Source organism: Parasteatoda tepidariorum, chromosome 2 (genome assembly GCF_043381705.1).
Source record: "Parasteatoda tepidariorum isolate YZ-2023 chromosome 2, CAS_Ptep_4.0, whole genome shotgun sequence".
Lineage (NCBI taxonomy): Eukaryota > Metazoa > Arthropoda > Arachnida > Araneae > Theridiidae > Parasteatoda > Parasteatoda tepidariorum.
In genome coordinates, this window is record NC_092205.1 from 52,613,756 (window position 1) to 52,641,455 (window position 27,700).

The 27,700-nt window shown below is 28.0% G+C and overlaps 1 protein-coding gene across 4 annotated transcripts in view; it reads right to left on the minus strand.

Annotated features, from left to right (window-relative positions):
* Positions 1-5,852: 5,852 nt before the first annotated feature.
* LOC107446306 (protein C-ets-1) overlaps positions 5,853-27,700 on the minus strand; it is a 179,895-nt gene continuing 158,047 nt past the window's right edge. For all 4 annotated transcript variants that reach the window (XM_021145115.3, XM_021145116.3, XM_021145117.3 and 1 more), the window contains 3 exons: positions 15,237-15,464; positions 10,032-10,307; positions 5,853-6,963 (listed from right to left, as the gene is read on the minus strand). In XM_021145115.3, the coding sequence (XP_021000774.1) occupies positions 6,620-6,963; positions 10,032-10,307; positions 15,237-15,464 (848 nt within the window). In that variant the 3' untranslated portion in view covers positions 5,853-6,619. The remainder of the gene's footprint in view (positions 6,964-10,031; positions 10,308-15,236; positions 15,465-27,700) is intronic.

Consider the following 27,700-nt stretch of genomic DNA (forward strand, 5'->3'; position numbering starts at 1 on the left):
AACAACTAATAAAAACAAACAAAAAAATTCTTAAAACCTAAAGTAAAATGCAATTTGCTATAACTTTTTTAACACTATTAATCTTACAAGAAAAATAAGTAAGGATAATTATAATTTTTTATAGTTTCTACATAAATATTTTTTGATAAATTATCGATGTAGATATTTTTTCCCTGTTCATAACAATTTATCCTTGGACTGAATCAAATAAAACTGAAATAAACGAGAGTAAATAAAAATATGATCGAAGCACTAAATGCAGAATGTTTACTCTTCAAGCCTGCAGCATCAACTATCTTCTATTATTGTTCATAAAAGGCTCAACTGTAAAGCAAAAAGATTTTGTTGTAATGATGTCACTGTGAAACATTAGTATTATTTGTCTTTGTAATACTACATGGATAATACTATATTTCTTTTGTTTCAGCGAATTTCGAATGTGTCACAGTTTCGCTTACAAAATAAATTCTTAATTACTTTTTTTCAACTTTGAAAATTAATATAAGTTTCACATTCCTTTTCATATTACATGTAATATTTAAATGAACAATTCAATAATTCTAAGAAACTGAAGAGGGAAGATTTACTCGATAATGTAAAAACATATATCTTCAATTTATCAAGTATATGTGGCTCATAATTATGTTTTTATACTTATCAGCAGATCTAACCAAGTCTTACGAGCACTGTTACAGTTTATCTTGCAAGACTTATATGTATGGAGATCTTGGTAGTGTAATAATATCATTCTTACTTTTTTTTGTTGTTTTTTACTCTGAAAATGATTTAGTTGTAAGTTTAATTCTTGTTTTAAATGATGTGTTATTTTTTTACTTGGGGCTAAACTTCCTGTTGACTGAAATGTTGTTAATAAACAATGTTAACCTCTTAGCAAACAATGATAGCTTTGCAATAATTGTTTCGTAACATAAAACAGTTTTTCTATGTAAGTTGAAATTGTTCACTTAAAATGTATGTACTATAAAGAATTCTGTTTCCTTATGGGTGTGCCCACACGTTCAACATTTATTTATTTTAATTAAATGTTTATTTTTAGTTCTATTTGATTAATAAATATTATAAAAGATCTTATGATTCTATTAAGATCTATTACTGAACATAAATAAATTTGCTTAACAATCATTGTGTTAGAATAACACTTAAAAATTAAAGGGTATGTTGTTATAACAAAATTTGGGAGTTCACAAACATAATTTATTGTTTTCGCAGTCAAATATATAATTTGTGCATTCATAACATTGTGCATGAAGCTAATTGTCAAGTTGAAAGTCATTTAAGCAATTTCTTTAATGCTAATTTATAATTGCATATCAATGTAATTTACACCAAAAAAATATTATTAAAATAGTTAATAAGTTTATCTTAAAATGTTGCATAATAAGGGAATATCATAGAATTATGTCGTAATAAAAAAAAATCCAGCTCTTTTAGTTTTAAAATTTTAATTTAGATAACAATCAAAATTAAAAATGTAAATGTAGCAGAGTAAAGTAAGAAAAATAAATGTTACAGGTAAATACCTTTATATTTGAGATACAAAAATATTTTAGAGGGAATTAATACCTTTATGTTGTTATGATGAATTTTATGTTGTTAAGAATCAAAAAAAATCTGGAAATTAATGTGTAGCCTAAGTATTTATGTAAGTAAAGTTGTTTACATTTAAAACTTTATATTATCTGATAGAATATGAAGTATTAAATTATGTTTTCGTACTAGGCATGTACTTAATTTATATTTTCATTAGTTTTTAGTTCCATCTTAAGAGCCTCTTTCTCTAGAGAAAAAAAAAAATTTGTTCTAACACTTTTCTGCATTCACATATTATCAACTTTTAAATTACTGAAGTGCACTATTTCATGTTCTATTTTGGAATTTTTGTATAGCTAAGAATTCATTTCACTTTTCCAATTATTAATCTCTTTCTCTCATCATTTTTATGTCTGTTCTGCTTTTTTATCAATAAGCAACTTTCTGAACATATTTTCCCCTACTTTTATGTATTATTATGAGAAATACTTGTTAGCTTTTGCTGGAAAATATGCAAATCAGAAATTTGATTATTAATTCAAATCCCAATTTTCAATAATATAAATTATTTTTATTTAAATATGGTAATTTTCCGTTTAACTTATATTTTAAACATTTTTACATTTTCACTGTAACATCTTTCTTATTTCTCTATATAATTCATCAAATTGTATGAAATTAAATGTATGTTGTGAAATAATTACCATTTTACTCTATATGGCAAGTTTACTTTGAGATCTGGGTTTTTTAATTTTGCTTATTATAGCCTGATTGGTAGGGCGCTGGACTCATGTTCATGAGAACAGGAGTTCGAATCCAGCCAGACAAAGAATCCCCATGTAGTAAATGGTGACTCATGCTTATTAAATCTGCCAGGTCACAAAGTCCTCCATGTTCCCATAAGAAATTATGCTTCTGGGGGTACTGGACTGGAAATTGTTCTCCGATTCAGGTCAAAATTACGATCTGTGGATGTACGAATGGGTCCGCCCTATAAACGGGTGAGGCGGAAGTCAAATTCTTGGTCATAAATAACACTACTGAAAAACAAGAACAATCGCTCCCTCGGTGCTTTAATGGCCTATGGCAACAGCAACATCTGAACTAGCTGGCTATTATATTTGCTAGGACAATTCAAAATAGGCGAAGCCTATAGGACTCAAATATGGTGGAAAGAATTTTAAAATTGGACAGTGCATGCATACGAAAGAAAAACAATATGTACATTCCCTTTTCGAAAAAACTATTTACTGGACAAGGTTGAAGATATTGAATTTAGGTAAGGTGATTTATTCATTACTTTCTTAGACAGATGTTTTATTTTAATCTTTGATAGTAAAAATTAACAAAAAAGTTAAAAATTTGCTTTGAAAAATCATTTTTGGTTTGTTTCTATGATTGTACCACTGAAAATATTTTGCACTGTTTAATATTTGTGTAAATAGTCACTATTTAGTTTTTTTTATGTTTCTTGGTAGAAATTTTTTAAAATCTTTTTTAGTTTTTTCCCTGAAAGTACCACTTAAAATATTTTGTGTTTGATATTTTTAGATACTTTTTTTTATTATTATTATTCAATATAAGAAATTCGAAAATCGAGTTAAAATTTTATCATGAATTTCAAGGAAAAAATTCTGTTAAGAAGAATAGTTTCAGTAAAATCTTTTTTGCTTTCTTCTGCTGGTCTCCCATTTAAAATACTTTATACTGTTTGATATTTGTTTAAAACACTCGTATATTTACATATTTGTTATTCTTGCAAATTATAATTCTGATGGTGAATATTTATTTAGAAATAGAGCATTTTATTTGACTTTCAGGTAGTTTTAAAATTAAAACACCTCAAAAAATTATATTTCAGCCTTAACATTTCACAATTATTCTAGTGAATTGAGACTTCAAATAAATGCAACATACATAGTCTTTAAAAATTATTTTTAATTTTTCTTTTTCAAATATAACAGTGACTTGTAACAAGATTCAGAAAATATTTCTGTAAGACACTTTGGTATTAAAACATCAAAAAAAAAATTGATGACCAGGCATGAAAAAAAAATTTACATGCACATATTTTACATCATGAATGATGTGAAATGAGTAATACAACAACTATACATACACACTCCCATGATTTCATTTTAAAAAAATTTAATTTAGTGAAACATGTGCGTCTTTCAAGCTTAGAAAAGATTTAGATCACAGATTACTTAATCCTAAATTTTTAAAACTAATTACATTTAAAAACGCTTCAAAAGTTTTGATTAAATTGTTATTTACTACCCTTACTAAAAAAATTAACGCAATTATTGTTTCAAGCTTGCAAAAGATTTAAATCACAGATTACTTGTGCTTAATATTTTAAAACTAATTATTATATTTAAAAATACTTCAAAATTGTTGATTAAATCGTTATTTACTACTTATACTAAAAAAAAAAAATTTAAAAATACATATTAAAAAATTTACCAGATAAAAAAGCTATGAAATAAGTATATATTTTTTTTTAATATCCAGTATATAAAGTTATTCAAAAATTATATAGACTAAATGTAAATGATGATAGAAGAAATGAGACGTAAGAGGTCTTTTTTACTGCCTAAGTACAAAAACTATTAAAACAATCAATGGATTTTTTAAATCAGAGTGAAAGAAGGTACTATGTGAATTTAACAACACACAATTGTTGAGTAACATAAAAAAAAAACTGTCTATTTGGCAGTAAATTAAAACGTAAGGATGATAAGCATTAAAGATTTTGCCAAAACTTGCAGTCAAAGATATAAAAGTAGGACATAATCATTTTGACAACATAAAAATTTTAATGCTGAAATTCACTAAAAAAACATGACCAGTTCATAAAAAAACATTGTTATTTTTGTACATTTGTGGAATAAGTAATTTTTTTTTTTTTAGTGATTAGGATTTACTTCTTCTTTCACTTATCTTGGCATTTCTAACTATAATGTTAGAATGTAAACAATGTTTTTTAACAAACGTTTTCTAACAATTCTAAATTATGAGCATTGTTTTAAAAAAAAATTCATTACTTCATAATTTTTCGCATTTGCTTCTGGTCTGCGACTAATTTAGCCTTATAATTTTTTTAATATCATTTATTGCACTTAAATTCAATTTTCTTGTTTAAAATATATAATAGGGAATTAATTCAATAAATATGCTTTTTTTTAGGTAATTATAAACTGATAATATTTTTTATTACTAATGTTGTATCAAAATTTATGAATGAAACTAATTGTTTATAATTAAAATGTTATATGCATAGTAGTAAATTATTTCAGCTTGATCAAAAGAATATTTTAGAATAAAATTTTAGGGAGGAAAAAATTTAAAAAAAAAAAACTAAATTAGGAAAGAGTTTAGAATTAAAAAAATATTTGCTGCTAGATATAATGGAGTTTCAAAATAGATATAAGAATCCTATTTGAGAGACTTCAAGTTGAAATTTCACAGTTAGAAAGAGATATTTTATGCTTATTACCTTTAACAGAAACAACTTACTAAATTACTTATAAAGGTTATTTAAAAATCTGTAACATTGTTATAACTATGTTAAAACAAGGCACTTATAAAACTAGGCACATATAATATCGCCCAGTCCTAGCCACATGCATTAATTTACTAACAAAACAATTTTGATAGATGTGTAGCCAATTTAGAAACTAATAAAAAATAACAATATTTTGTACCTAGTTATTGGAATTTGTAAACCGCTAATTTTTATAACATACAAACAAAATTACATAAACAAGTAAAATTATAATATGCAATAAGGAGAAATATAAGGGGTGTCTTATTTACATATGTGCACTTGTATGATAAATGTATACATAAGAAAGAAAAAACACATCTCGTATTTGTTCATATCTACAAAACGATTGAAAAATGAGCACCATTAAATAAAATACAACACTTTTTAAGATTTAACTCTTTGGTAATGTTTATAAATATTTTTATATTTAATTGCAAATTCAGTTTCATCTTTCAGCACAAAATTTCAGGACTTATTTAATTTATGATTCAAAAATTCATTATAAATATGAGTTCTTTTCATAACAAATTATAAATATTCTATCTAAAATAGTTCATTACAACATCAGACATTAATACTGTATTTATTTTTAGCATAATAAATAATTGTAAAACATAATGTTTTAAGATAGCACAGCTATTAACATTTTATCAAAAATATCATTTGTTTATTTCAAATTTTAAAAAAAATTTGTATAAAATATTTATAATTCTAAACCTTTTAGTTATAAAAAAGGCACTTATTTAATTAATTGGGAATGTTAGATTGATTTTTAAAATTTTACATTTTTTGTAAATATTTAAAAAAATTACTATTTTGCAATTGTAAATGTGCATCCAAACAGACTAGTTAACCACTGTAAACAATCAACATTATACTTATTAATGAAACTTATAAATGTATTTTCTATAAAGAATGATGAAATATAAAGTTCAGTTCCTTAAATAATAAAAATATATACAACAATATTACTTGCAGGCAAGACAAACATAAATGATAAAAGAGGGCTTAGGGGAAATATAGTGATAAGCCACATTCTAAAGGTTATATTTTTATATCAAAATGTATGGTTAACAAATAGGCACTTAACAAATCTCTTATTTGATAACAGCACAATACTTTCATTTAATAACAGTACAATTTTTGGTGTTTTTCAACACTCTTTCTACCACTTTAAAGCTCTCTTAAACAAATGTGGTTTATAATTATTTAACCCCAAGCCCTTCATAATCTTCAAAGAGAGACAGGAAAGAAACACAGGACAGAACAGGCGAATACTGTAGTTTTCTTGTACAAAAGAAACAAGTACCTGACTAGCCTCTGTTTCTGTCGATGTTAACTAGAATATTTTCGGTAATTAGTTCATCAAGAATATTGCCTTTTTAAAAAAAAATCTCAAAACAGATCACAATTGAAACAGTTTGTATCGGACACAAGGTCTGATTCTTTGTAAGTATCAAATGTCTATGATTTATGTGACCAGATAATAAAACTTGTAACCCGTTTACTAAGTGTGACTTAGCATTCTTCTGTTTTGATATCGGGTTTAAGATCTACCATTGCGTGCAACTCTTCCGGGCTATAGCCCAACAAGTTCTGCAGATCACAGACAAAACGATAAACGTAACGTTTCCCAGCCGTTTTATGGATAATATTTTTGTCATAATAGTATCTTAGTCCTCGGCTGAGTTTCTCGTAATTCATCTTTGGTTTATTTTTACGAACACCCCATCGTCTTGCCACTTCGTCCGGGTCTGTGAGTTTGAATTCCCACCCGTCTCCAGTCCAGCTTATAAAGTTTTGGCACGATTTGTCGGTGAGGAGTTCTAGTAGAAATTGCCACAATTGTATTGGACCACTTCCTATAAAGGCATAAAAAAATAGTTAGTTTCGAATATTTTACAAAAAAAAAATCATGTATATTTATACAGGGTTATTCATAATTCCCTCCGGGGGGTTCGAAGCGTTATAATAAAAAAAACGAAGACGAATATGGCAAAAAAGAACATATGAAATTATTCCGAAAGTGTGTTCAAGTTTTAATTTAAGCAGTTGCCGGTAGATGGTACCATGACATGTATGGTGCATAGACAGTACCATGTTGAGTAGAGTATGGCAGGAACTGGACTATCACATTGATGTATGCCGTGTGATCAAGGGTTCACACATAGAACACCTGTAATGTATGTAAGTTAAACTTGAATAGTTCCGGAATAATTTCATATGTTCCTTTTTTTTACTATAACGCTTCGAAACACCGGAGGGAATTATGAATAACCCTGTATTTAATAACCATGTTTCAAAGCAAATAAATGACTATGGTTTTGTTATCATGAATTTTAGGACAGATAAAAACTTTGAAGTGTCCTTAAAGACACTGCTAAAGTATTGGTGATTTATTTGAAATATGATTTTCAAATATATATGCAAAAGAAAATTTCCAAAGTGCTCAAATTTTTAATTTGATGATAGCCAGAGCCAGATATTGTTTCAGATTTCATGGAATGGATATCAAAAAAAAACATTAATTTAAATTGAGAACCAAAAACAAGAGCTTTGTTAAGACGGCGCCATACCACGGGAGTAACTTTTCCTTCTCCTTTATTACAAATATAAAAGAAAGGAAAAGTGGATTCAGGAAAACCTAGAGATAGGCATGAAGTTTCAAATGCTGAAAAAAAAAATATCAAAATGCAAACAAATTATAGGAAGAGAACTTCTTCATTGCATAATCTTAAATTATCTTTTCATAATTTATTTTGGCATTTTAAAATTTTGTTTTCTGTATGTGAAATTTCACGGCTTGCTCTAGTTATGTCTGAATCCATTTTTTCTATACATTAAATTTTAATTTAGTTATGGAGACAAAAAATTTTCAAAATATTAAAATGCAAACAAATTATTGGAAGAGAACTTAATCTTAAGTTATCCTCTCATAATTTGTTTTTATTTTTATATTTTGAAAATTTCGTTTCAGTATTTGAAACTTCATCGCTTACTCTAGGTATGCCTGAGCTCACTTTTTCTATACTTTAAATTTCAAATTATTCATCGTGGTGAAAGAGAATTTGCGATAAAAAGTTTCTCTCGAGGTATGACGTTCTCTTTACTGATAAAAAGCAGTAAATATCATGATGTAATGAAAAAATTAGTCATAGATTAGTTATAAACATTTCATTTTATTTATTTATTATTTTTTTTAAAAGCTATGTTTTGCTGTATATCATTTTGAAGCTTTCAAACAACCTATTTTTAGCCTCTAAAGCGTTGATTAAAGAAAGAGATGAAATAGTGATTTTTCTGCTTAAAATTTTATCCTATTATATAAAGAGGGCTATCCTATAATATATTTCTAACGACTATTTAGATATTCAAAAATTATAAAAGAAAATAGAAACTTGCATATTGCCAGACAAAGATATGAATGGGATTTGAATATCGCTCACATGTATGCATATAAAGTACTAAAAAAACTATTTTAATCTTAACTGCCAGTATGTTGACCAACCACTCCTTGTTTAAATAATACGTAATTGCAATTTTTAATCTCAAAAATTTATCAGAGAAAAATAATTCAGATAATATGATCTGAGCCATTCTATCACGTATGTATCGCTTTATATGATAAATAATGTCCTAAAATAAACATTTCTTATTTATGGCCACAAAGCATTTCATAACTGCTTGAAAAACTAAAGTTTTAATTGTTTGAGGTGTTATCCCGTCATATTTGAAGCGAACGACTTGACTAATCTTCTAACAATGAATTTGAGAACATAATTTACAATTTGTTTTGTCAAAAGTACGTGGGAAAAATGTATATATTTTTGTTATTTATATCTTAATATTTTTATTATTTATGTTTTTATTATTGTTATTTTGCGCTGAAATTTTTTTTCCATAAATTTTTACTGCCATAATTTTTTTGTATACATTCAATAATTTTAATGAGAAAACTTTTCGGCATACAGTTAACGACGCCTAAAGTACTTTTAATTTAATTGTCGTCAACCCAAAACTTGTCAAATTCCACAAAAAATTTATTTTTCGTCATCATGCATAATAAAGCAAAGGAAATATTAATATGCGTCTAACACAGTTTTTTTACTTTTATGTTTTTCCCATTTTATTACTCATAGATTTAAGCCTCAAAACTGATTCTTTGCTATTGCTTATCTTAAAGGTTCTCATCACAAGGAAAAGACATTTTAGTTTCCCTGGTTGATCAACGGAAAATTATTATGAAAGCCATTTCCTTTTTTATTTTGTAACACATTAATATTTCTAAATATATTTTAATTTTATTCATTGACATTTATTCTGTCGGGCTTAGTTCCCATGTGTAAAGAAAGGTGTGCGCATGCATATATATATATATAATTTCAATTTTTTTTTTTGTATTCATACCATGCTATAAAGCATAATATACACAAAAATCTTAAAAAATTCAAAATTTTGTCTCCAAAGGTATTTGAGTACTATAAATTAGGAGATTTTGCTCTTATAATTCTCCGATTATCCGCAGGAGGTAATTAGAATATATTTTCTGTCTGAAAGATATTGTAAATGCTTAAATATAAAGGTTTAGCTTGGTAAATTGTATTTAAGTCTTTGTAAATAGAATAGGCGTGTCAAGGTTATGCAATTTTCCCTTTCCGTTACCATGGTATCCACAAATCTCGCTTTTTCCCCACGCCAGCATGTTATTATAATAAAATTCTGTTATGAGTTATAGATACTCCTTAACTGCCGTGTGGATAAAATAAAAAAAAAGAGAAGCATTGCTGCGTGTCACATCGTTACCAAGCCGAGGAAGATTTAAAATGTGACCTTGAAACGCCAATTTTAATTACCAGAAGTATAAGAAACGTTTCATGATATGTAGTGGTTAATTGTAAATGGATCATTTTATGCCAAAATGAATTCTCACCTGAATAGCCAGCAAGAACTGCAGCTTGTATGACAGGTTTGCTGTCCTGTCCTGGAAGAGGAAGAGGACTTTGCATTCCGATCATATTCTGAAGATTATTGTTGAGCGTTAGATGACTATCTCGGTTTATGTTACCATAACCACCATGCTGGTGGTTTATCTCTGTTGACCAGTGTGAGCCAGTTTGGATTGAGCCAGGTACAGTTTGGAATGGTGGTTCATAGTGATGAGGACTATAACTTTCTGAATACCCCATTTCGTGGTGGGGATATCGTCCTAAATGAAAACAATTCTCATTACTGCACAGAACAATTTGCTATACATATAGCTTTTCATAAAAAAAAAATCAATGGATGTAGAGTTTGTTTGAATTTAAAGGGCTCAATTTTCTCCTAAAAGCTATTTTAAATGTGTCATTGACATTGATGGTTAAAAATTTATTTTTTCTATCATTAAAATGGATTAGGAAATCGAAAATTTCATTTTGATAATGCACTTATCATTTTCGGGGATACATTTGGAGTCTCAGCTTAAATCATGAGCGTCGTTAGCGTGGATAACTAAAATTCTCATTATTTCAGACAAATGAAAGAAAAAAATCATGAATCGTCATCAATTTACATTCACCAATGTTAAAAAATCAATAAATAATAATATTTTTGTTTACATTTTGCTGGTGGAAGAACGTTCGATTATTTATGTGCGAAATTTGTTGAACTATTAAAATAGAATATTTAAATTTTTTTCCCTTTACCCCCCGAAAAATAGGACGCCTGCGTCGTCTAAGGTTTAAATTTTTCTTCTCATTAAATATGATATATTTCGTACGGATGTGCTTGTTATCAAATATAAATACATATCAATGTCCAGATAATTTAAAATGTCTGTGATAAAACATGCATTGTATGTACTTTTGTTAATATTAGTTATTCCCACAAAAATTTATGACAATCAAACTCAACCCCTATGATTAAAATGTTTTAGAATAATTCGCCCTATTTCTAATTCCTAAAAATATTAATCATATATAATGGATCTGTCCCTTTTTTAGTAAAATTTAATTTGACTAATACTATAGGGCATAAATGATTTGGTTTATTATTAAATACTAAGAGATATATCTAAATTCTGAACTTGCGTCAGTTTCAATTCAAATTAGCGTTTCGTGTTTGCCTGTTAACTTTGCCATGAGTAGGCATATTCCTGTTGTTGCAAACAGAAATTTGACAGTCTTCCTCCGGATATCCGTAAAAGTAAAAGGTGAAAATATTTCAAACAAAACTTAAAAACTATGTCACTAATCAGGTAAAGTAAATAATTCAGTTGTAGGAGAAGAAAAAATCAGGAAGTTTTGAGTAATGCTTACGAAATAAATAATATTCTTTATTAACCTTAAGATTGAAAATATTGTAATTGAGGCAATCGAAATTGTAAAACTTGCAAGGATAAAATATGCCAAATTTTTACATAAAAAAGCAGCTGTTGTTACAATTGACAAAATCGGAACTCAAGCAATTACATCAAGTCAATCGTCAAGGGACATACAGCATTACAAGTTGAATTATTTCGCCTTGTGGTTAGGCAAAATAGGCTATGGTTTTAAGATAAAAGGGGAATTTTGTCTCGTTGTAAACTTACCAATTAACGTTCGTTAAAACAAAGTATTAACTTTTTTACTATTTTTTCTCTTCAAAATTTTAGAAGACACATACCTAGTAAATGTTCTTGGTGAATATTTTGACGTTTTAGATTTCTTTAATACTTTACTTGGTGTTAAGCATACCAAAACGTTGTTCCGCGACAGAGTGATGAAATCAAAATTTAAAATAATCAGAACTGCCTCTTACCCCAACGACGACTCCTTTTAATTAAGAAAAAAAAAATGTCGCTATTTTTTTCCTAAAAACTGACATCGCTTTAAAAAAGAATGACTTAGATAAAATTATTTAATTTTGGATATTTATTTATTATTTGTTTTCATAAACTAACCAAATATTAAATTTTCCATCTGAATTATTTACTTATTTCGAATAAAAACTTAAATAATTGGAAAAAAAAACTTTTTACCTCCAGAAGTAGAAAATGCTCAAATATTTATGTGTTAAATAGAGCTTTTTTGTTCATTATAATTTAAACTAAAGAGATGTGGCATTCTGATCTTAGATTTTTAAAACTCATTCTAAATAGTTTAAAATATATTGATTGGTAATTTTAAAAAGAACACAATCCGTATGACTATTTTATAAGTTAAAATATATATTTTTTTTAATTACACTATCTCTATTTATAGGTGGTGGATTTAATTGTCTGCCTATGAAATATGCAATAAAGTTTTCATCATCAATGGGCAATCAAACTAATGGCCTAATTCATAATACAAGTAGAATGTTTGTTTTCTAACGCGAAATATTTCAACAACTATAAATAAATTCTTTCTGGGGACAAGTGTCTAGCATTTCATGGAGAAAAGGCAATAAAGGATTGAAAATAACAAAGTCATTCATTTTTAAAAGAGACATGATCCAAATGGCTGAACATGGAAATGAACCCATTACTTTGAATTGAGAAAGGAAAGTAATTCAATCAATGTTGTAATTCTTCTTCATTCATCTTTCAAGAAATCAAGAAGTTTTGAACTGTTTATTTTTCTTTTAATGATATTGATATTCTCTGTTAGCGATCAAAGGCAACTCACATTTTCTTTTTAATTGAATTGATATATTTTTTTTTTATGAATAAAAAGGTAAACCACATGTGAGATACCAAAGTTTGGGACAGTTTATAAAACTTGGGTTTATTTCTTTCAAATTATTATTAATTATTGTTATACTCTACCAGTAGTCTTTTGTATGACTCATGTCAAGTTGACTCCCCGACTGAAGTAAAGTATCCTCAATGTTATACGGATTATGGGTTAGAATCCACTTGCCATCAGGCTAACCTTGGGAGGTATTCGCGGGAGTTTTTTTTCTCTCTCCATCTAACGCAAATGCGGCTTAGTTCCATAAAAAAGTCCTCCACGAAGGCTAGTTTGTTCCAATGTTTCATTCAGAAGTTCCTTTGTCTTTTGGGTTGGTTTAAAATTATTAGATTACGTAGTTCAACATTGATAGTCGTAAACTAAGAATTGTGTCGACTGTAATGTGTCGATAATAAAATAAAATAAAGCAGACGATTATTTCGAAAATTAAAAAAATATTTTACGTAAAATATGCAGTTACGCGTAAAACACCTCGTATTATACTATATTTACACTCAAACATTTTGAATTAATAGGATAACAAATAAATTTAAAAAAAAAAACGTAATTTATAAACTTGTTACACGTAATTTTGTGCAGGGAATTTTATCTTTGGTCAAACGAATTTTATAATTGTGTGCAAAAATTTTTCAATTCGCACCTGACCAAACTATTGGGAACCATATTTCCCAAATTGCGGCTACCCCCTATATTTCGGAGGTCAGAGATCCGACTCAACCTGAAACCCATCAAATAAACGGTTTGTTTATTCAGAAAAAAAAAACGTTTTTGTGTGTGATGTCGTAATTTAAAATATCGCCTGCTTATTGATTAACATATTTGAGGTCATCCCGTCGAACCATTAAGATTGAGTCCTAGAACGTTGTTGAGGTTTGAGTTCGAGATTAGTTAGATAGTTTGAGTTTCCTGTGCTGGCAACATCTTATTGTTTTTTATTCTTTTTGATGTAAATAAAGTTTAAGTTTTCAGTTTGTTCTACGTGACTTTCAGTCTGATTTGCTCTCAACAAAATCCAACATTTGGTGCCGAAATAACTCGGTAAGTCATACTGAACTTGTTTAATTACTTTCGTCAAAAATCTGAATTGGAATGGCTACCGGTAGTGAAAAACTTGTAATATTTAAACGCAAACGAACAACGCTACGTACCGCCATTACGAAACTAACGACGAAATTGAACGATGCTGCTAGTACACAAACTGAAAAGGAATACAACATTGAACGTTTACAAGATAAAATTAAAGAATTAACCTTGGCAGACGATGAAATACATAATTTTTTAAATGATGAAGAATATCAGGAAGACATAATAGAATGCGAAAGATACACAGAATATGCTCATTTGGCGTTATTTAATTTCAAAAGAACAGCGAATCGGAACACGAATTCAATTTCTGAAACATCGCCAACAGCTGCCAATATAAATAATTTTTCAGCTTCGCCTTCAAATGTTACAGTAAAGTTGCCTACAATAAAAATAAATACGTTTTACGGCGAAATTGAAGAATTCCATAGTTTTTGGGAGCGTTTTGAAAACTGTATCGACAAAAACGAAAGTTTATCGCTGATTGACAAGCATGTTTTTTTGCGGGGATATTTAGATGGAGAAGCAAAACGAATAGTTGATGGAATTAATATAACTGCAGAAACATATGCAACAACAAAGAATATTTTGAAATCGAAATATGGCGATAAAGATAAAATAATACAGGCTCATCTCGATTATTTAGAAAACCTAAAACCTGTCAAAAATCACTCTCCAGCAGCAATAAATGAGTTATATATTGATTGTAATCGAAGAATACAGGCTTTAGATGCTTTAGGAGAAAAAACTCAATCATACGGAAGAATTTTGGCTCCTAAAATACTTCGTGCTTTTCCTCATGAAATCTGTCGTAACTGGATTGTACATGCCAAACGTGAAAATTTTGGTGAAAGCGATATTTCAAAATTAATGAAATTTTTATCAGAAGAGGTCGAGGGATCAATTACTGCAAGTAATATTAAAGGTTCACTTGCTCCAGACTATCCTATTAAATCCTCCTTAGAAAATTTTAATGTGAATTCTAAATCAGTTACCAAAAGTAAAATAATGTCACCCTNTTTCTTCTGGATCGGTTCAAAATTACAAGGCTACGGAGTTGAACATTAGTAGTCCTAAACCCAAAATTGGGTCGGCTGTTCAATGACGGTTATAAAATATAAAATAAAATGTTACAATGAGACAAGTGTAGACTATACAATTGAGTTTCGTAAAAAAAATTGTACAAAAAGCTTCTGCTTGGCAATGTAAAATAGCATCCTATCAAGCGGGATATCTAAATGGGGCAAAATAGTAACAATCCTTCATTTGATTGCTGAACCATAATATTTTCACACTCTGTTTTTAAGCTATACCTATGAAAATATCTAGCATAAGAACAAGAACGATTGAATTATTCTTACCTCTGTAATGTCGATTAACGTATTGTGTTTGATATTTTGTGTCTTGGGTCATCACAACATTGGAAGGTGAATAAAATTCTGGACTATTTTCTATGTAGGTGGGATGATTGGGAATGGATTCCAATACATATTCGGAATTATCCTCTAATTGTGCCGTCGTAACTCCAAGATCATCTTGCGTCATCTCGTGTAACGTATGCATTGTTTCACTAATTTGGCCGTATCCACCTGTAAACAAATAGAAGAAATTTTAAGACAATAATTAAAACAATATTCTTGTAGATTTGTGGACAAAGGAGCAACTACGACCGTGAACTTAATACACCTCTCACATTCAGCACTCAAGAAACCCAGTGACCTTAATCCAGCTATCCCGGTCTTTTAGAAAGTACAGCAACTAGTGGTATCCGTTCATCGAATTCTATCCCTGATAAAATTCTGGTGGGGGAGTATGGTGGCGTAACTATCACTACGAAAATTAAACATCAATTCACTAGTATATAAGACAAGCTAACTTGAATCAATCTAGAGGTACCTTTTGATAGATGAAGGTTGGCATTGTCGATAACTCCTCCCCCCACAGATTTAAAAAGTAAGAATAATTAGGCATTAGGTGAAATATTTCTATAAGTATGACCTAATTCTGATTAGACTAGATCTTTAACGATTTTTCTTTTTTTTTTTCTTCAAAAATTTACTCCAGTTTCTTTTAAGACCCTTCAATTTATGAGGTGGTTGTGTAATAAGCAAAAAGTTTCCTTGATAGAGTAGTGCACACACACCTTTATTATAATTCTGCTTTTATTACTGCATGATAACGCTTAACTGAATGGGACAGTGAATGATATTCCTGGGTCGGTCCGCCAGATACAGTTATGTTCTGTCGCCAAGTAAATAAAAAAGCTATAGTTTAAGTGCCTTACATTTGAAGCAATGAAATGATTTTTAACTGTCTATATAAATCTTACGTGAAGAATTATCTGGGCCTTAGAAGAGACAAATAACTTAAATATTTTAAAAATTATTAAACCTTTTGAAAAATCGCCAATTTGGCGACCTTATTCTCAATTTCTGCAAATTTTTATGAATCCAACTAATGCAACATAGGAGTAAGTTTTTAAATATTAAAAAACCAGACCACAAACGCCATATTTACGTTTTGAGCCATTTTCAAAATAAGCGTAAACTGTTCTGGTTTAAGGTAGGCTAAACTTGACCAACAGTCATGAGTAACAATTGCTAAATCAGAGTAGTTATAAAAATAGCATATTATTCGCAAAAGAGCAACATTTCATAATACTTCGGGCTTTCAAAAAACAGTCTTCTTGGGTTATAAAAAATTACATTTACTTAATGCTGTTTTTCGAACAATTTGTTATTTTCATAATTATGAGTTTGCAATAGTTACTCATTACTGTTAGATCAAGTTTAACTTATCTTTAGCAAGCGCCTTCTATGTTTATTCTGAAAATCGTCAATGGAGAAAACCACAATTTTGAAAAAATAAAAAGAGTTTGCGGTCAAATTTTTTAATATTTAAAAACTTAACTCTAATGCTGTATTATCTGGGCTCATAAAAATTTGCAAAAATTGAAAATAAGGCATTGGTTTTGATAATTTTCATCTAGGTCATTGTTTTATTGAGGCACGATAATCTAAGTGTGTATGGTTTATTATAAAACTCAACATTTTAAAAAATGAAACTTACTTGCCAGCCTTAAACATTTGATCGCAAACGGCCTATGGAAATTTCGCGCCCCGAGTTAAATGACTACATATTTGCAATAAATTAATGATACAGTGCTAAAGTTCATACATTATAAAATAATGCAATGAATTACAGTCAAGTATTATTTCTTAACCCATCGTTTTAGTTCCGTTAAACTGCATAATTTCACAAAATTAATCAACGAATTTTATCGTATCGCCATGCCACATAAATGGAATCCTATACTAAGATATACGTTTTTGTAAGAAAATGATAGAATATCGAGAGAAAAAAATATTTATATAAATAGCTTCAAATAAATAATTTTAAATAGCCCAGTTACGATCTTATGAAAGACTGTTTATTCTGGCAAGAATGAGAAGAATAGAACTGTTGTATTTTGTGAGCAGCTCGGAACTAATTTTAGATCATAGTTGACAGCTTGAGCGATCGGAAAGGAACATTATTCCAATCGGTTTACATTTTGAAAGAAACACCGTAATTTATACCGTACGCCTACAAGACTCGACCAGCAAGCTAAGAATAAATATGTGCAAATTGACCCCGTCAGAATATTAAAAACTTTCAAGTCAAGTCAGTGCTGTATCTGTTATAACGTTGAAATGTAAAATGAAAACTTTTGCACTTATATATTTTGTGACAAGAAAATATTTTAAAATTAACAGTTAAATTTTAAAATAAACAGTTAATTACAAGGTGAAGAAAAAGTTTGGAAACAGTCAAATATCTCGAGAAATATAAATCTGTTTGAAAAAGTGAAAATAGACAAATTCAATATATTTTAAAAGCTATTCAATGATATCGAACTCGGTTTTTCACTCCCACCTCCTGAGAGCGAGGTGGAGAAAACTTTGACATCTCTAATATAAACCCTTTTTTTATTGCAGATTCGGATACTCCAAAAAAAAAAAAAAGTAACCCCATGTGAGTTGTATGTAAATGCATTTTGCTTCACAGAAGGGGCTGCAAACGAGAAAAATTAAATATGATACGAGTTGTTTAAAATAGCCAATCTCGAGACCCAGCAAATTGAGAAGATAAAAAAAAAACTTATCGATATTTTTATTTTCAGTTTAAAGGGTCTCGAGTTACCACCATTTTTAAACTGTCTGCACTCTTTTAAATTTTCTTGGTTGCAGGGCCATCTGTGAAGCAAGATGCTTAAACCTACAATTCAAACAGGATTACTTTTTTTGGAGAATCAGGATCTGCAATAAAGAAATATGGGTTCATATTCAAGTTTTTAAAGTTGATCCTGTCCCACCCAGGGACCGGAGAAGTTTTAATTTTTCTCAAGAATCTCTTTAACAACATTCAGGAAGGAGTTTTCACAAATTGATTGTAAAATTCCTAATCCATTAATAAATCGTGATGTGAAGACTTTAAATGCGATTCGACGAATGAGTAGAATCCATTTAAATAGAGAAAAATAGATATATTTATGTCTCATATAAATAATTAAAAAGAAGTAACCAATATATAATTAGATTTAAATAAAGATACGCTAAATACAAGAATTTTTGGAGCATTATAATATTGTATTGTAAATTGTAACATTGTAGGGCAGGAGAAGGGTGAGATTCAACTCTTTACCTAAAAATTCAATTTCTGAAGAGTATTTTAAGATACGAAACGCACCAAAAGTAAATCAGAAAATATTTTATAAAAATTATAAGTAAAAAATATGTGAACTGGGTAATTAAACAATTAGTAGTCTGGGAAGATTTTAAAGGAGAATTCTTAACCTTTATCACTAAATTACATCTGTTGTTTATCTACACCATATCATAACTCTCCCTTCCTCCATATACATAATTCCGTAAAACTTACAACAAACAGAATATCATTCGAAAAACTTAAAAATCTTATTGTTTTCCTGTTACTTTATCTAGTTACTTTATCCTGCTACTAATCTAGTCACCTTATCTAGTTACTTTATTCTGTTACTTTACATAATTACCTTTTTTTGCATATCTTTTTCTTGGAAATAATGTTTTAAGTTGTTACCTAAACTTCTATTTTAAGATATGCAGAGGTGATGTGCGCATGCTAATGCAAAAGTATGGGAATCAGTCTCTCATATATCTCTTACTTACCGCTTGCCTTCTCAGTGTGCCTGCCAAACCCAAAAAGAGAATGCGGAAATCATTGAGGAAAAAAAATCACCAACTTCATAAAAACTGAATTAATAAAAAAAATTACAAATTCTTCTGCCATTAATAAATGCTATTTTTGCTAATTTAGTTAAAGCATTTAACGCTGTATTAAACTCAAGCCAAATGAAACCTTAAATTTATGTATATGAATGAACTAATTAATGATAGCACAGATTTTTTCTTCCTTACATTATAGTTCATTTTTTTTTTGTTTTTTTTTTTTTTTTTTTTTTTNAAGCCAAATGAAAACTTAAATTTATGTATATGAATGAACTAATTATTGATAGTGCAGATTTTTTTTTCTTCCTTACGTATCAATTATAGTTCGTTTTGTTTTTTTTTTTTGTTTAAATATATATATTCGAGCTTGTGAACTTTATGCTGTAACGGCTTATAAACCAACGCTAGACACATAGAATAACAAATAGCTCAAAAACATACAAGTTACAGTGGGATTTAATCCCGCTACCTGCAGGTTTCTAATCACCCGGCTACGGAGGTCCCTGTTTTATTTTATTTTTTAATTTTATCTGTTCTTTCTTATCATATTAAACTGTTTTTCTTCGAACAGAAAAAAAGAAATAAGCTCGATTTTGGTTACTAAATCAAAAAAAGTTAGGAGAAAGTTAGTTAGCTGTTCCCCTTGACAAGTTGCCATCTATGAGATACTTTTTTTTTTTACTATTTAATGATTATATTAGATATTACGCGAATGTTTTTTTTTTCAGCATTCGATATAAATATTCGATATCCTAAGACCTATTTATAAAAAAATACTTTCGAAGAAATAAATTATTGCTCCCAAGTAATACAATTTAATATTTTTGTTAAAAACACGTTATTAATCTTCAAAATAAGACATTTAAAATAAATATGCGAAAATATATTTTTAATTATATTGACTGGAAAAATGTTCAAAATAAAACATCAATTATTTTTTTTAATACCACGCATTAGAAAATCTTTTTTAATCATATATTCAATTAAAATAAAATATATTCAGACACATTAAAAGAAAAATTTCCAAATAAAACCAAAAGATTACATATATATAATATATATATATACATTACATATATATATTACATATTATAATATATATATATATTACATATATATATGTGTGTGTGTGTGTTATTAAATATATACAGATATTACATATATATACCAAAAATGCTACATATAAGTATTATAAGTATTTCTACTATAAAAAGATTATTGCAGGAATTAAATAATTCGCTGAATTAAAACACCGTTATTTAAAACAACATACACAAATTGAATAGATATCCTAATTCTTATATTATGAAAAATTATGAGGTATGTTTAACAAATTTCTATTATGAAACATAATTTGAAAATGATAGCTATGGATTATAAAAAGAAAACAAATTATGTATCATTTATTTTGCAATAGAAATAATAAATATTGTAAATATGAATTTAATGATACACATACAGGGTGTGGCAAAAAAAAACTCAGGACTAATTTATCACATCATCGATAAGAAGTTAACAAATTTACTAATTTATTTTTAATACATGTGTTCATTTTCTTTTTTGTCTACAACTTTTTATAAAATATCTTCTCTCTTTGTTTAAATTTTTTTTTTTTTTTTCTTACACAGCAATGTTAAACAGAAGATTTTAAGAGTTGTTTCAGCAAGGAAATTCAAATAGAGTTCCTATGACTATCGCTGCTAATAGCAGTCACTTTTCAACCAATAAATTTATTTATCAGTAAAAGTCTACTCTTATTATTATTTGTTATATTTTGTTAATTTATGTACTTTAGTTATATTAATAATAGTTCGTCCCGGTGGTTTTGCAGCACCCTGTATGAAATTGTATCATAAGTATTTAATAACCTATAACATCTGGAAAATATTTGATAAAAACTTTATTTCTAGTCAAGGGTAACTGAAGAAATTAAATAATTCTTTCAAAATAGTTTTTTTTTAAAAAAACTGCCATTAGCTATAATAAAACAACAAAAGAATTTAATAGATTTCTTAAATTATATCTTATAAAAAGTTTTCTGATACGTTTACAATAAGTTTTCCAAAATAAGAACACCACTAGTTTCAAAATAATAACTATCGATCATAAAAAAACAATAATTTTATCTTTTCATTTCTTTATTTTGCAATAATAAAAATGAAAATACTAAATATAACTTTAATGATACATGTATGAGGGCGAATTATAAGTATTTGATATACCTATTATTTTTGGTAACTAATTTATAAAACTTTATTTTCAGTATAGAATAAATTCAGAAATTAAATAATTCTCTCAAAAAAGGAAGCAATGTCATTAGTAGAATAAATGAACACGAGAAATTCAATGGATTTCTTAAATCATATCTTATGAAAAGTTTTTAAATATGTTAACAAACAGTTTTCCAGCAATCCTAAATTTAACTAGTTTTAAAATAATAGCTATGGGTGATAAAAAAAATAATGATAATAATTTTATCCAATTATTTATTTCGCAATAACAAAAATGAAAATATTAAATAAAACATGAATGATACATGTATGAGGTTGAATTATAAGTATTTGACATACCTATTATTTTTGGTAATTAATTGATAAAACTTTGTTTCTTTTATAGGATAACTACAGAAATTAAATCATTCTCTCAGAATAGTTGAAACACTGTCATTTTTTATGAAACAAATAAATTTTAATTGATTACTCAAATCTCGCAGAGTAAAAAGTTTTCAGATTATGTGCACAGATAATTTTCTTATAGTGAAACACGACTAATTTTGATAAAAATTGTTTTGTTTTGCAATAATAATAAAAACAAAAACAAAATTTTGGTACATATTATAAGTTTAAATCAATAATATTTAATAGATCTGTATTTTTGTAAATAGTTTATAAAACTTTATTCCTAGTTACATATCAATGCAGAAATTAAATAATTCACTGTAGATTTTAAAAACATTCAACTTGGTATAAAATTTTTATAAAGAAAGAGCAATTTATACAATAAATTTTCTCAGGTAATTTAGGAATATTTTTATCAAAATCCGTTACTTTTCTTTAATATGCCATAATTATATTCTTTATATATCTATTGTTTAAAATAAAAATATTGAACAAAATTCCCAACACGTAATTTTTCCTTCTTTAACTGTTCGGGCAGTACCACACATACCCAAAATTATAGACTTTTCTTATCAAACATCCACAAAAAAAAACCCATTAATATCTTCCTTTGAGTCATCCGAAGATAGCTCAAAACATCAATAATAATGGCAACATTTTTCCCAAGAGAAAAAAAAACTAAAAAACACAAATCAAGAAAAAAAAAACACCATTGTTCATAATCAAATACTAAAATAATATCAGCCACAATTTCACGTATCATTGCCTATGGTCCTAGATAACTCCATCAAGAAAAAAAAATACCAGAATTGACAAAACCACTTACTTTCTGGACTATCTGTGCATAAGAATTCAACTTTTTACCATCCCTCATTCGATGTTAGTGAAGCGTAACAAATGAGAAAAACGCAAGGGTTCGGGAGGTGAAGGTTTTTCATTGATATTAAATACGCAGGTACGTAGTAGTATGTAGATGGAAAAGCCCTGTGTGATCGCGAGAGTTGCAATTGAAGAAATGAAGAGGCTGGAGAAAGGGGAAGAGCGTGTGGGAGGATGGAGGATGACGTAACGGAGTCATTCTTCTCCCTCTCATTTTTCTATACGTTGTGAGGGTCATTCTCAATGAAGTTTGGAGTAAAGTGGTGGCGGTGGCGAGTGAAAGATGTCAGACTTGCGAAGATTGGAATAGGGGATCGACTACAAAGTGTATAAAATATCGTTTGTTTCTTCTCGTTTTCAATGGTTATTTGAAAGAACTATATTAACCAAACAGTTAATAAGTTTTAAAATCGTCTGAAGAGCAGTAGATAAATGATAAATCGATGACAGCATTGATAAAATATCATTTGTTTCTTCTCGTTTTCAATGGTTATTTGAAAGAACTATATTAATCAAACAGAGAATAAGTTTTAAAATTGTCTGAACAGTTGTAAATAAATGGTAAATCGATGACAACATTGATAAAATATCGTTTGTTTCTTCTCGTTTTTAATGGTAATTTGAAAGAACTATATTAATCAAACAGTTAATAAGTTTTAAAATCGTCTGAACAATAGTAAATAAATGATAAATCGATGACAACTTTGAATATCGTTTGTTTCTTCTCGTTTTCAATGGTAATTTGAAAGAAATATATTAATGAAACAGTTAATAAGTTTTAAAATCGCCTGAAGAGTAGTAAATAAATGATAAATCGATGACAACATTGATCAATGGTGGAATCCTTTTTAGTCATATCTCAAGCAATATTTTAAGGGATTACTTTGGTTCCATACATAAAACATGCTGGCAGGCTCACAATACCAAATTAATTTAATAAAAGAAAAATGTTCGAAATCGTATTAATTCTTTTTTTCTTTCAGATAAGCTGTTATTATTGCTAATATTACAATATTTTAAATCGTTTGGGCCCTTAAAAAACAATACTATGATTTTGTCAACCAATCTTACGGCTGCTCAATCACATCGTCCATTAATAAAATATATTATCCGTGAAATGGAATTGGGTATAATATAGCCTACGTCACAGGTTGTGTTGTTCCTACTAAATTTAACCCATGAACGGCATTTTCTGCGAGCCTAACTTCAAGCCACAAATAAACAAACGAAGTGTTCGATCGTTTAAATAGCTGCTCGCCAGATTTTATTGCATTATAAAGAAAAGTTATTGAAACTAAATACAACTAAATAAACAACAACAACTAAAACAAGTAACAACAACTACTAATAACAATAACTAAATAAACAACAACTAAATTCCATTCGTTTAGCATTGCGTCATATGTTGTTCCTACTAAATCGAAGTAGTTGTGTTTTTTTCATATTATACCCAATTGTAGCGATAGCATCTTAACTTTGTACTTTGTAATTTTGCACCTAAAGTAGCAAGGGAATGCCCAAGTCAAGCACAGGTACATACAGAAAAACTTTATCTTCGTGAGTACTTTTTGAATGAAACTAGCCAACCCACGTACTCAAATAGTCCAATAGTAATATTTAAAACCTTTCATGATATACTCTATCCTTACCATGTTAAAACTTTAACCAAAAGAGTCTATAAAATCAGTAACTATAGCCATTGTAATATTAATAGTGTTGCTCGATTTAAATGATATAAGTAACAATTATTGAAAAGTTAATATTAAATCATTGAAATGCTATCGAGTTTAACGGTGCTGGGTTCTATTGTTTTCTTATTCGTGCTACACAACGGGAATAAAGTTAGCTCAAAAGGGTTCCGGCTGATTTTGAAACTCAACCCAGAAAATTATATTGTCTTCTGAGTTCTTGAGGATTAAATATACAAAATTTATTGCTTAAAATATATTGCAAGGTACACAATTTCACTAAGTAATAGTTTTTAAATTACAGAAAATATATTAAATAAAATTAGTGAATATGAAATTACGAAGTCATAGAAGTCGCTTATTTATTATTTGTCTTTGAAGTATATTTTTAAAAGGATAAAATCATTTTTGTATAACTGTAATATAATAAAAAAAATTGATAAAATCTTGCGAATATTAAGAGTTTTTAAACAGTGTTAAACTCCTTAAAAATAGCAATGTTACAAACGAAATCTTATAATGTAAGAAAAGAATTAGAACAGGAAGGATGGAGGATCAAATAGTTGATATTGTAAAAGTTTCTTTCAGCTGAAAAACTTTTTTTTTTTTTTTACAATAAGGAATGATTTTATAAAGTAAAAAATGTTTTATAAAAGTTTTTAAAATTTCAATAAAAAAAACTACAGGATTGTTAATATTTAAACCAACTTTCATTGATTTCTTGCACTTTAAAAAAAAAAAAAATAGATACCTATATAATCAGTAAATTCAACCGAATCTGCTCAAAACTTGTGCGTTTGGAGTGATACCTTTGTCATTTTCGATTCTAATAGTAAAAAGTAGAAGTAATTAACTTTCATTAGTGAGTTTAGATTACTCACTAATTAAAGATTCTAATTTCAAATGAATTCATAAAAAATAGTACGACATAAATGGAGAAAAAAAAATTCCTATTAACAATTAAATCGCAATCGACATTAACGAAATACCGTTTGAAACTGCTGATGCAAAAAATAAGTTGAATAATATTGCAAATGACACTTACAAGGACGTTGGTGTCTTTGTAAAATGGATTTTGGAAATCGTCTCCATTAATTTAAACCAGTACGTTCGTAAGGTATACCAGTTAAAGTTAACGGAATGAATTCAAAAGTTGGAGAGCAACCCGAGTCAATTAGACATAATATTACAATATTTGTGGAAAAAAGTGTTTGTCTAGATTACTTACCAATTAAAGGATCTACTTTCAAATAAGTACATAAAAAGTAGTACGACATAAACGAAAAAACATTCTGCGGTTACAGAAATACCGATTAAAACTGCTGCCGCATGGAATAAATAGAACAATAATGCATCTTGACTTAAGAAAAGAACTGTTCAATAAAAGAATCGTGATTGAAAAGGCATTCAGCTGAAATTTTATTGGACGATTCTAAGAAGAACTCTGATAAATTGGCTATAAGCTGAGTGCTGCTATTCGCTGAAATTCTAGAAAAGAATTCAATGGGCAGTAAAACTATTTTTCTAACTCCTTAACTAGGTAGTCAGTCGGGATTTTACTACTTACTGGTGAGATAAATTTGACTGATATGATCAAAAAATTGTATAGCTGGAAGTATGAAGAAAGAATAGTTTTTTTTCTTTCTTATTTTTATTGAAATTGTTCGAATATCGCTTATCTGATTCTTATAATTAGTACTTTTAATAACTTGTAATTCTGAATAATTTATCCTCATATATTAAAAATTCAAGATTTTTCTAAAATATTGCTTGTTTCCTATTTCACTGATCAAATAAATTTTTTTTATTATAAATTTAAAAAATAAAAAGAAAGAAGCGATTGATGTATGGAATAATTTGTATGGGTTTTCATTGCATGTTATTCTGTTGAAGTTGGAGAAAATTTGACAGTATACAAACAACAAAAGATCTCACAACAAAATATTTTTTTTATATTTTTACGTTGCATTATTGGTTACAGATAACTACTCATGCTAAATCTCATACAAAACTGGTAAACGAAACCCAATAAAATTAACACATAGGAATATTATATGTTAAAGGAATCGATAATGCATTTCTTTATAAGAAACGAAAATGTTTATATACCTTATATTTTAATGACTAAAATAAATAAAACGAGTGATAAGACCAAAATATCATAAATATTACAGTATATAGTATATTATTATAAATTATAGAAAAATTTTAAAACAACTTTTTGATATCACCATCTAAACAATTAAAATCGCTTCCAATACAGAAATGAGTGAAGGATTTCAATAAAAACAACTAAATAACTCTTTTTCAATAACAATAATTATTTTAATGCCTAAATTTCATAATAGTACTTAATATTTTTATTGCATTTTGAATCATGTGCTAAAAAAATTTGTGAAGTTATTGTAAAATTATTTAAAAAACAAAAATTCAAAAAATATGCTAACTAACACTAAAATCTGATGTAAATGAAAATTAATTGAATAAATGAATTGAAATAAAAATGAATTTTGATAAGTATTAACATTTACCAAAAATTTAAAGATTATTTAACATAGTTTAAGTTGAGAAAAAAAAACAGGGTTACATTAAGAAAATAACTTAACAATATTAAAAAGAAATATTTCGAAAAAAGAATTATACAATTGTCTATTAAGCAGATAGCCTTGAAGGTGTGGAAAAAAAATAGGATAAAATTTTAAATGCCTGTTCGAATAACCCAGAAATGAAAAAAAAAATTAGTAGTTAGGAACAAAGAGAGAATGCCTTTTAGAACAATTTGTAAGCGACCTTTCTCACTTTCAGCAAACGATCGTCTGCATCATAGTTTAATTCAAGAACGGAAATGTTCCAAGTCGAAAAAAAGAACGCCTTTAATAAGAAGAATTGTAAATGGCCCTATCACTATTCAAGCTTAATGTCGAAGTTTTCCATTGGATCTGAGATATCACCGCTAGACCGCAAAGCACCTACATCTACCTGTTTTCCGGTGTGTACTTTCCCTACCCCCACCTTCATCTAACATTTTTTTTTGAAGACCAGCTGAAAGGTACCACGTGGCCAATGTTGACACAACAAGTTAGCTAACTCTCGAAACTTCAAAGGAGGCTTTCAAAGCTTTGAAGGGGGAGTAAATAAAAAAAAATATTTATCATAAGCATAGTTTGGATTATCAATTGATAAACATCTTAGGTAAATGAAGTCACTGCGACATTGTTTTCTTTGAAAAGGAAAAAACAATCGATACGAGTACTATAATTGAGTAGAATAAATTGTCAAAAAGATTCAGATAAAATGAATCAGTTAATGTGGATTGTTCGAATCAGTGAATCGAATTAATATATACGACATAATGGATTGAATTTGTATTAACTGATTTGAATTATTGATTCTA